This window comes from Mauremys reevesii, unplaced genomic scaffold (assembly GCF_016161935.1).
Source record: "Mauremys reevesii isolate NIE-2019 unplaced genomic scaffold, ASM1616193v1 Contig17, whole genome shotgun sequence".
NCBI lineage: Eukaryota > Metazoa > Chordata > Testudines > Geoemydidae > Mauremys > Mauremys reevesii.
Window position 1 is genome coordinate 727,294 of NW_024100793.1, and position 11,586 is coordinate 738,879.

Here is an 11,586-nt window from a genome sequence, read left to right on the forward strand (position 1 = left end):
CAGGTTTCTGTGATGCCTATTATATCAATATTATATCAATATCCTCCTTTATCAATATCCTCTAGTTCACCCATCTTATTATTTTAGACTTCTAGCATTTGTGTACAAGCACTTTAAAAACTTGTCCCTGTTTATTTGTCTGTCCTTTTCTGATGTGCCAGATTCTTTTTTATGTGACTGTTTATCATCTGATCTGGCCCTTACATTATCCACTTCCGTCCTCTGCTCCTGACTATAATCTGGAGATTCTCCATCATCAGACTCTCCCCTAAGAGAAGTCTGTGTCCGATCCACATGCTCCTCTGCAGCAGTCGGCTTTCCCCCATCTCCTAATTTAAAAACTGCTCTACAACCTTTTTAATGTTTAGTGCCAGCAGTCTGGTTCCACTTCGGTTTAGGTGGAGCCCATCTGTCCTGTATAGGGTCCCCCCATCCCAGAAGTTTCCCCAGTTCCTAATGAACGTGAACCCCTCCTCTCTACACCATCGTCTCATCCACGCATTGAGACTCTGAAGCTCCGCCTGCCTACCTGGCCCTGCGTGTGGAACTAGGAGCATTTCTGAGAATGCCACCATAGAGGTCCTGGATTTCAGTCTCTTCCCTAGCAGCCTAAATTTGGCTTCCATGACATCTCTCCTACCCTTCCCTATGTCATTGGTACCTACATGTACCAAGACCACCGGCTCCTCCCCAGCACTACACATAAGTCTGTCTAGATGCCTCGAGAGATCCGCAACGTTCGCACCATGCAGGCAAGTCACCATACGGTTCTCCCGGTCATCACAAACCCAGCTATCTACGTTTCTAATAATCAAATCTCCCATTACTAACACCTGCCTTTTCCTAGAAACTGGAGTTCCCTCCCCCGGAGAAGTAACCTCAGTGTGAGAGGCAACCCCAGCACCATCTGGAAGGAGGGTCCCAACTACGGGAAGGTTTCCCTCTGCTCCCATTGACTGCTCTACTTCCCTGGGCCCTTCTTATTCCTCAACAGCACAGGAGCTGTCTAAGCGGAGGTGGGACAATTCTACAGTGACCCGGAAAGCCTCATCAACATACCTCTCTGCCTCTCTTAGTTCCTCCAGTTCCGCCACCCTGGCCTCCAAAGTCCGTACATGGTCTCTGAGGGCCAGGAGCTCCTTGCACCGACTGCACACATACGCCACCCGCCCACAGGACAGGTAATCATACATGCAACACTCAGTGCAATAAACTGGATAGCCCCCACTCTGCTGCTGGGCTTCTGCCTCCATTGTCTCCTAGTTAATGGAAGGTGGTTTACAGAAAGGGGTTTTGAAATGTGGTTTGGTTTATAGGTTTTAAGGGGGCTACAGGGGAAGAGTTAGGACCGACAAGGGACTCCGGCTCCCTTCCCACTGCCCTTCCAAACTCCCTTGCGAAACTCCCTGTTAGCAGCCCCTAGGGAGGCAGGCATGGGAATTTCTGGGCAGTGCCACTGTTTAATTATCTCCTGTTCCAAGCACTGCATCCCTACAGATCGCCCTGAGACTAGATCTGAGTAGGAGCAGTGATTCCTCCCCCTAACAGGAAAAAACCCAGCAAGGCCCCAGATTTTGGCTTGGCACCTGCAGCTTCCCCTCAGCGTTCTGAGAGTTCATCTGCTTCAGCTCTTCCAGCGCCGCCTTGCACAGACGTCCCACCTGTGCCTGGAAGCTGCCCAGGAGGTTCTGCAAAACAAGTCCCAGGCCTGGCTCAGGAAAAGAGATCACAGAATCGCAGCCCACCTCCCCCAGTCCCTAGAGGATCCCTCAGCTCAGGAGCCAGGCGCCAGAGGGAGCGTGGGCAATGCCCTGTCTGGCCCCTAGGGGGTGCACGGCATTTGCAAGGGATGGTGGGGGACAGTGGTTGCAAGCTGAAGCGTGTTGCTGCAGCCTGATGCTGCTGATCCTGGAGGGTGAGAATCACCCTGGGGGCAAGGCCTGGCCGTGGCTGGACTGCAGGGGCTCCAGGGACTGGCCACTGGCTCTTTGCCCAGGGGCGAGTTTGGCCCCAGAATCCTTGTGGGGCGAGATCAGTGAAAAGCAACGTGGCACGTAAATGGGAATCGGGGTCTATCCCCCACCGCCTGGGGTCTGTGCCTCACTCACCTTGGCTCCGGCAGAGCTGTCATCTCCCAGCAGTGGGGGGCAGGTGAGCTCTGGGGATGGAAAGGGCGGAGGAGTGAGCGATGGGCGGGGGAAATGCAGGGTCTGGCTGGGTAGGTGCATGCACCAGAGCCAGGCACAGAGAGCAGGACTCATTCCCTCCAGCAGGGGGCAGCAGCAGCCCTCCCCTCCTTCCAGCAGCAAGACACCCAGCCCATGTCAGATCTTCTCACAGCAGGGGGAGCAGTGACCCCCCCACACACACACTCAGCCCCACACATGTGCGCAGCCCCTTCTCCCCATCCTCTGCCCACCAGCCGGTCTCTGTGAAAGGAACCGTCCCCCCTCCCCGTCCTAGGGGGACTGAGCCTCAGTGGGGTGGGGGTGGGGGCTGTGGAATCATCCCAGCCGTATCTCCCCTCAACTCTCTCCCCCCAGCTGTGGGTGGTTCTGGGCTGTGTTGGGGGGGGGGGTTGAATCCAGCAGGGAGCCCCAGGCTGGCCCCACAGTGGCCCCTAGTGGCCCCTAGGCACAGACTGCGCCCCCTGCTGCCTCTTCCCAGGGCAGAGAATCCAGCCGTGCAGCAGGAATACAGGCACTGCTGGGGGGAGACGCCCGGCCCCTGGCTGCCCTGCTCGCCCCTCCCCGGCCTGGCCCTGCTCCGCTCCCAGAGCCAGACCTGGGCTCGCTGGTGCTTGTGGCTCTGAGACAACCGGAAACACAACAGTGGACGGACAGGCTGGGCTGGGGGAGGTGACAGCCTGGAGGCTGAGCTCCCCCCGGCCAGGGCTGAGACCCAGAGGGACCCCGTCCATGGGGGGCAGGGGGCTGGCGCAACATCCCAGACCAGTTCCCAGCTCCCTGCCCCCTCGGGCAAAACCTCTGCCTGTGTAACCCCAGGCCCTGCCCAGCCCCCCAGGTGCCCCCTCCGTGTCCCCTGTGGCAGGACCCACCTTGGCACAGGGTCACGTTCCTGTTGGAGGGGACGTAGCCGGCCTGGCACTCACACCAGTAGCTCCAGATGGCGTTGATACACGTGGCGTTGGGGCCACAGATATCTGGGGTCTTGTTGCACTCATCGATGTCTGAGAGGGGAAAGTGGGGGAGGGGGTCACACACAGCTCGGCTGGGGGTGCACGGGGGCGAATGACCATGGAGGCACCCCCCAACCCATTGCAGGGGGCGTGGTCTGTCGGTCAGTCTGTCTGCTCCATCTAAGCCCCCCCATTCTATTCTCCTTTCTTCCCTGCTACGTGCAGGGCCTCAATCCCTGCAGCACAACCACCCCCCCCACGCCCCAGATCAGGGGGCCCAACCTTTTCCAGACCAGGACCCTGCGATCCCCTCCCTGCACCAGCCCTGACAGAGGGTTAAGGGGGGGGGGGCGATCAGCCAGTTAAGCTGCAAAGGGGAAGTGACTCAGGCTGTGTGCAGGGCGCTGGCTAGAAGGAAGCTCACCTGGGAGGGGACAGGTGGGGCTTCTCTACATCCTGAGGGCTGGGCCCAGTGGTGGGGGCCTGAGGTGAGGGGGGCTAGAAAGCCCCGAGAGGGGGCTAGGAGCCCTGGAGGAAGGGTTTCGCTAGCAGGCACAGGAGAGAGGGGTCTGATTTGAAAGGCTCCCCCAGAATGGGGATCACAGCGTGACCTGGCCGGACGGCCGAGACACAACTCTGGGAGCTGCAATGGTGGAGGAGAAGAATGGGGGCGCTGAACTGGATCTAGTCATCAGAAGGGGGCGCCATGCTCAGCATTACAGACCCCAGCCCCATGGGTCCCCTCCCCGTTCGGGATACACCCAGCCCCGCCCCTCCCCTGGAGCACTAGGAGAAGGGTGGGTGGGCTCTGCCCTGGGGAGTGCAGGGGAATTGGGAGATGTCCCTTTAAACTAGTTTCTTTGCGCTCTGGTTGCGCTCACAGGGGGTCTATGGCAGAAGCCCGCAGACCCCGACATGCGGCCAGGCCCTGCACAGCTGGTAAACGGGTTATTTGGAAGCCAGCTGGATCCAGGGGATCCCCCTATTCCTAACACTGCTCAGTGAGCAGCGGCCCAACGTCCTTTCCCGGACCCTGCCATGACCCCCAGGCCCAGGACCCCGTGGGGTGAATCCACCGAACTCTCGGACAAATGACACCAGCTCGACACTTGCTGAGGATCCAGCCTGTGGAAGCCAAGACGAGAAGAGACCCGCCCAGTCTGACCCCCAGTGTAGCCCGAGCCAGAGTCGCCACCCAGCGGGTCACCAATCCGGCCCCAAACGGAGGGGACTTTACTGCCCTTGCTGGCTCCTGGGGCCTTTCACCACTGTGGAGACTCTGATCTGACAGATGGGCCCCCCCTGCCCGGGCACAGAGAGCCCTGCTGTGATCTAGCCAAACGCTGGGGAGCCGGGCACCCGCCAGTCTGCCAATGGGAGTAGCACCAGCTGCCGGGCAGAGGGGGATACACGGGGGATGTCGGGGCTCCATGGTGCAGTGGGGTCACTCACCCCATGCAGGGAGTGGGGTTTTCTATCAAGGGACCCGGCCTGTACATGCAGAGATGCACTCGTTCTGGCCAGCCAGCCCCTGAGGAGCCTGCAGTCCTGTCTGGGGCAATGAGAGATGGAGAAGCAGAGCTGGGACGATCTCTGACTGCAGCTGCAGGTTTGGGGGGATGTTGCAGTTTCTAACGACATCTCCAATGCCCTGCGCTTGTGCCTTGGTGGAATTAGGCAGCATGGGAAGAGACATGGCGACCTTCAGTCCCTGGGCTCAGTTTCCAATTTGCAAAACAGCCTGGGAGTCAGAACAGACACTTTGCCCAGGTGTGGTGCAGAGAAAGAGCGAGACCTCAGGGCAACCTGGTTAGTTTCACCATCCATGAATGCTGGTTAGTGTCCAAGATCCCAGGTCAGCTCAGTGACGGTGCATTAACAGCATCACCAACGCCAAGCAATCAATAAAAGCCCAAACCACGAGCCAGGCTGCAAAAAAGTCACGAGCTTGGTTTAAAAATCACGAGATTTTTTTTTAAAAAAAAATCCATTTTGGCTTTGTTTTGTCGGTCACCCCAGCGTAACGTTGGGCAGTTTTTCCTCCACCACGTGGGCCAGGCCCTACTTTTCATTTTAGCCAAAAGCGGAATCACGTGACTCCAGGAAGTGGGGCTTTAAGGCAATGCCATGCGTTAGCAACACTGCAGAAAAACCAGAAACATCATGCCTTTGCCATGACTGTGTCCAGCTCCTGTTGTACCTATGCAGATCTGAGATGTATCCTTTTGACTCTTCCCAAATCCCCAACTGCATTTACACATGTAACTCCCTGGCATGTTGATGCAGTTCCCGTGGGGTGATGCTGCTGGGGGATAATCCAGGCGTCCAACATGCACCATGCGCTGGGGAGACAGGGCTGGTTAGAGCCAGGAGTTCAGTGACTGGGTCAGCGAACGGGAGCAAGTGGCTATTGTCCGGAATGAGCTGCTCCAGCTGGGAAGGGAAAAGTATCCCTGCCAGGACACACGCCTGCTGCTTGCTAAAGCTCCCAAGCGGATCTGGCGATGTCCAGTGCCGCAATATCAGTGCAGACGGCAATGCCTGAATGAGCCGCCCGCCCCTGGTGGGGACAAATGGGGAGCTGCTTTGGAGGAAGGGGATAGAGAATAACATGAGGGCTGGTCTAATGCCTGGATATCAGTCAATGGGGTGACCTCCTCTGCAACCCACGGCCTGCCCTGGGCACCCCCTTGCACACAGGACAGTGCAGAACCAGAGGGGTTCAGAGACAGGCAATGAGAATAATTGGGGAGAGGTAGAGAAGGGAGATGAGGAATAAGGGCCAGTCAGGGAAGTTAGAAGAGGGGAATATTTGAAACTGAGCCAAGGAAAGGCTGTTTCACGCAATGTGTGATTAGCCTGTGGAACTCCCCACCACAGGAGTCCCTGAGGCCAAGAATTTAGCAAGATTTAAGTAGCAACTGGACATTCCTACGGGTGATGAGAACAGCCAGAGGGATCATAGTTAAAGGCACAATTGTTTGGGAAGAGAGAGAAAACCTGCTGTGGGGCTTCAGCACAGCTGATATTAGAGACCAGCAAGTGAGGACAGATTATCCCCCGGCTGCCACTGCAGGGCTCTTCCACTGTCCTCTGCACATCTGGCTTTGGCCCATTGGAGCCGGGATACCAGGCTAGATGGGCCTCAGCTCTGATCCCGTCTGTACTGTGCAAGTGTCAGCGTTACTTGTGTCTCAGCCTGGCCAGCACCCGGTTTTGCCTCTTCAGAGGCTGAGCTGCTCCTGGGGCAGAACCTACTGGCTGCATCCTGCCAAGTGCTGCCTCCTCCGCCCCTCGACCCTGCGACACTCGTGGGTTCTCTTGACAGCACCGAGGCGGCTCTGCGTTTCCAGAAACTGCTTTATTCCATAAACGACGTACAATCGGGTTCCGCCCCCGGAGAGTTCCAAGAGTCCATTCGGGATGGGAACGGAGCTTCCAGCGTCCTTATCCATCCCGTCCTGGTGCCATTGGGATGTTTATACCGGGTAGCGCCACAGCTTGGGCCCTGTGGTGCCAGGCGCTGTACACACATCCAGCCACAGCACGGCCGCTGCTCCAAAGTGCTTTCCCCAGCTCCGACGCTCTGTCTGCTGGACAAGGGGGGCCACACGCTGGGTTCTCGGTGGTGCGGCCAGAGCTCTCCCCTCCCTCAGGCACATGGGTGTCCTGAGGCTTCCAAACTTGCTCTGAGTTGCAGGGAGCTCTGAGATTGGGTGTCTCTAGGAGCTTAAGTCCATGGGGAAATTGAGGGTAACAGCTCCTGTGGAATTGTTCCCCGTCCAGACACTCTGGTCTGGAATAATCAGTGGGCTTCCAAAGAGAACAGCGATCGCCATCAATTCCCCCCGGGGGCAAGCCCTAGGGATTCTCCACACGGCTCCCGATAGCAGCTATCCCCGCACAATCCCCGGGACGCTGGCTGAGATCCCTGCGGCGCTGATTTCTTCTTGTGCCTAGACCCGCCCCAGGGCACTGGCTGGGGTGATCCTACGTGGCCTGGGGCTGGCGCAGGAACGGCTGGGCGAGGTCTCTGCCAGGGGAAGCGTTTGAACCAATGGGCTCCTGAGTTCTCCCAGTGCTACGGGCCCGGTGCTCTGCACCCCCAAACGGGGGTGTAACGGGCAGTTTCCATGGGAACGGCCGGCTGGGACTTGACACAAGCTCTAACTACCGGCTGAACGTCGCAAACAAGGGCCTGGAAGGCCCCGGCCCCTTCTCCGGTCAGGCCGCCCTGGCTGCCTAAGGGGGCATAATGGCCCCCTAGGAAACACCCTCCCAGCCAGGGGGCTCCCTGTCAGTGTGGGGCTGGAAAAGGCTCGGCTCCCAGCCCTGAGGGAGGGGGCAGATAGGGGGCATGGCCGGGGTGCCCTGCGCTGGGGCTATTCCCTGCTCCCCAGGCCCATAGGGGGCAGAGCGCACTGTGCTGTACGTGGACCATACACGAGGCCCCTTCCCAGGCCCAGGGGCACTAGCAGCCTGGATTCTGTGTGCAGGGGGCAGCAATGGCCCCACCCATCTCCCCAGAGCCTCCCTGCAAACCTAGGGGTTTATTCCCAATCCAAACACCGAGGCAGGGGAGATCCTGGCCACCGCGCACTGGGGCAGAGGTTGAGGGTCACGGCTGATCACAGCCCTTGTGAGTGAATCCTTTGCTAAAGCCGTTAGCAGCCTCTGGTGCAGCACAAACAGGCCTGGAATGATCTCAGGGGTGTGTCTATGGGGGGGGGAGACGGAGACTGGAGGACAGAGCAGCGGGTGGTGGATCCAGGGGAGAGCTCACCCCGGCAGCTGTTCTCACTCGCGTGCATGAACTTGGCTTTCCCAGAGCCGGGCTCGAAGCCATCGATGCAGGTGCAGTAGTAACTCCCAGGCGCGTTGTCGCAGTGTGCGTAGCGTCTGCAGTCTGGCAGGCTTGGCCCCAGACACTCGTTAATATCTGTAATGCAAGAGGGGACGCTCTGTACAGTCCTGGCAGGGAGACGTTCCCCGTATCACCCTCCCCCCAGCCCCTCGCACTGAGCTGGGTGAGGGGACCCAGGCCAGGGCCGGCTCTAACATTTTTGGCGCCCCAAGCAAAAACAAAGAGCGCCGCGCCGCCCAAAGCCCCGCCCCCGAGAGTCATCCCCACCCCCAGAGCGTTGCCCCGCCCAAGTCCCCGCCCCTCCCGAGCAGCGCACCGCCCAAGTCCCCGCCCCCCCAAGTGTCGCATCACCCAAGTCCCGACCCCCTCCGAGCGTCGCATCTCACCGCCCAAGTCCCCGCCCCCCAAGTGTTGCGTCGCACCGCCCAAGTCCCCGCCCCAGCCGAGCACCGCCTAAGTCCCTGCCCCCACAACACGGCGCCACGCCTCCTAATCCCGCCTCCCCCCAGCGCCGCCTGGCCAAACAAAAACAAAAAAAAAACCCCCCAAGTGCCGCCCTGTCCCAAGGAGCCGCCCCAAGCACGTGCTTGGTAGGCTGGTGCCTCGAGCCGACCCAGGCGACCGGGGCTCTGAGCGGTTACTGATTAAGGGCCTGATTCTCAGTTACCATTTCTGCTGCTGGAATGTCGGAAACAGCCCCCCCCCCCCCCGAGCCTCCTGTCCCAGGTTCGGCCCCACAAACACCCAGATCCCCCACGTGAGGGGAGAGTGGAGAGACATCCCCCTGGGGCTCCGGGATCCCTGTGTGTTGTGGGGTGGGGGGTGACAAGCTGCCTCATCTCTGCCCCCCCCTTAGATCCCTGCGGGTGAGGGGGGGAGGGGGAAGTACAGCCAGGGCTGCTTCATTCTGCTCCCGTGGGGCCCCTCTGCCCCTGGACACACAGAGGCTGGTTAGGGCCCAGGCTGGGATTCAGACGGGTCAATGTGATGGGCCCCACAACTCTGCACCCAATTCACAGAGCCCAACACTCCTGGCTCTCGCTGCTCACTCTGGAGGCCCCGGTTCGATCCCCAGGAGGGCGGCCCACACCCGTGCTGCTGCCCCCACTCATTCCCCAGCCGGGCTGAGCACCCCCAACAGGCCCTGGAGTCAGTGGGGTTGGCTGCTCCGGCCCTTAATGCCCTGCTCTGTCCCAGCCCCCGCAGGACAACGTGGGAGCCCCGTTACCATCACAGGTCTCCCTTGGGTCGGCGAAGAAGTGATTCCCTGTTGGCTGGTATCCATCCAGGCAGGTGCAGTGGGTGCTGTTCACACACTTGGCGTTTGCTGGGCACAGCATATGGCTGTTGCAGTCCCCAGTGGTATCTGCAGGGGCGGGAACAGCTGGGCAGGGTCAGCCAGTGCAGAGCGGCTCCCCCCCGCCAACACAGAGTGGGATCAACTCCTTTCATATGCCCCATTCGATGATTTTCGTCACAGACAGGCAGAGCCGTCAGCACCTGGCGGCAGTTCAAGTGAAATGTTTTTGATCTCACCCAATTTTTTTACTTTTTGTTGCTGTCGTCGTTACTCTCATTAGCATCAATTTCAAACCGAAACCTCACTTCAAACTGGAAAACGGGATTTATTTGTTTTGAAAATTATTCCATCTCCCCCCACGCAATTTTTTCCTGAGTAAAACCAAACATTCCTCTGAACCAAATCGGCATTTACTGGCAAAAAATAGTTCCTTGGGAAATTCCTACCTGGCTCTGCTCAGGATTGACTGAGAGCTGAATCGGGGGCGAGGCTAGTTTGGATCCTGAGCTACCTCCCATGACCCAGATTGTGACCTGCCTACGGGGGCTCCTGGATCCATTAGCTGCCCAGTGTTTGGGGCTCCGCTGGGATCCGTCCCTCTGACCAGCATGAGGGGAAGGATCCCAGCGCAGCTTAGCCGGCTGCAGGGCTTGGGGTGGGAGCAGACGGAGCAAGGTGGGTGCAGCACTGGGGGACCCCATGGGTCAATGGGAATTTGCCCGAATCCCATCTTGGGATTCGCAGCAGAGCTCGACTCAGAGTGCAGAGTCCTGATCCCAAACATTCCCCAGATGGGCACATGGGTCCCAGGTTTCAGACCAGCCCAATTTGGGGGTGAGGGTGTAGCACCAACAAATGCCACTTCTAACGGCTGAGCCATCAGGGCCTTGATTCGGGCTGGTCAGTGACATAGTCCTTGGCTACAAAGGGGACCTGCCCCTCACTCCACCCCGCAGTGTAGAGCCCTCGGCCCCAGGGTCTATTCTCTGCTGGCCACGGGGCTGGGAAGGGAAGGGGAGGGCTACACAGAGGCCTTCTCCTCTCCCCTGCAAGCACCCACCGTGCTCTGTAAACCCACCCCAAGACGCCCACACCAAGGGGCTGCTCCCGGCTCCCCAGACCCCTGACTCTGCTCTCCTCCCACCAGGGAAAGGGGCCAGAGGGGGCGGAGGCCAGAGCCCGGGCAGCCGGGAGCGCTGGGGAAGGTTAGCCAGGAGGAGTCAGTCTTACCTTGTACGCCATGATTCTGGGCCACGGTGCCCCACAGGCACAGGGCGATGCAGAGCCCTGGAAGGCAGAGACAGGGTGAGGCTCCATGGGCAGATGGTAACCGCCACTCAGCTGCACACACCCCCAGCCGCCCCAGTCCTGCCAATCCCGGGCCAATGGCCAGTCAGGGCCCTGCCGATGGTGGAATTAAAAATGCAGAAACCTGGTGCGCTGGGAAATCAGCCCCAGCTGGGATCCCTGGTCATATTTTTACCTTATTCTGGTTGGGAACTGGACTTTTGGCCAGGGCAACTGGGTCTTTTATCGTGTGTATGAGCAACAAAGACCAGGAGCCCCCGTTATCAGGGCCGGATTTATACTTAGGGCGTCCCAGGCATAGGGGCTCGGTGGTCGTCCTGGACTTGGGGGGTGGTGCTGGGCTCAGGGTGCTGTTTTTGTTGTTAGAGACAAAAAGGACAATTGATGTTTCCGGTATTCTGTACGTGGATTCATTTTTCACTAACCTACTAGAATGTTCTGGATGTATAAGCTTTGTTTCTATAAGCTTAGAGGAAACTTTTTATTTGCTTATATATGGCATGAATAAATACAGACTTACAGCTCCTAGCGTGCAAATTTATCATCTTGTACAACAGGGATAAATCATACATGCTAATCATGCAGCGAAATCGCAAAATGGGCTACAAATGCAATAAAAATAAGGAATTCAAAAATTTAACAAATAGAGGGGGGGACACCAAAGACGCTCTGAGGTGCCATTTGGGCTAGGGCCGGTCCTGCCACAGACATTGGTCTCACTCCTGCTGACATTCTGCATGTGGTCCAGAAATGTCCCCTTTTGCTGCCCTCAAATATCTCACTTCCATGTCTTCAGCCTCCTCTGTCTTTCACCAGCACAAAATTCACTGTGAAATTAAATAAAGCTGGAAGCCATTTGAATTCGTAATGTGTTAATGTAACCCACACACCTCCTGGTGTGGTGTTCTGTCCCATCTAGTGGCACTGAGACCATGTAGAGAGAGCTTAATGAGCCTGCTCTAGAGTCTTCAGGCT

General features: G+C 58.2%; 1 protein-coding gene across 1 annotated transcript in view; it reads right to left on the bottom strand.

Moving 5' to 3' along the window:
* Positions 1-11,350, bottom strand: part of LOC120393228 (adhesion G protein-coupled receptor E3-like) — a 37,955-nt gene extending 26,605 nt beyond the window's left edge. The window contains exons 1-7 of the mRNA XM_039517797.1: positions 11,332-11,350; positions 10,534-10,671; positions 9,232-9,369; positions 7,923-8,078; positions 3,059-3,190; positions 2,109-2,158; positions 1,587-1,688 (exon numbers count right to left, since the gene is read on the bottom strand). Coding sequence (XP_039373731.1) covers positions 1,587-1,688; positions 2,109-2,158; positions 3,059-3,190; positions 7,923-8,078; positions 9,232-9,369; positions 10,534-10,671; positions 11,332-11,350 — 735 coding nt within the window. The remainder of the gene's footprint in view (positions 1-1,586; positions 1,689-2,108; positions 2,159-3,058; positions 3,191-7,922; positions 8,079-9,231; positions 9,370-10,533; positions 10,672-11,331) is intronic.
* Positions 11,351-11,586: the final 236 nt, after the last annotated feature.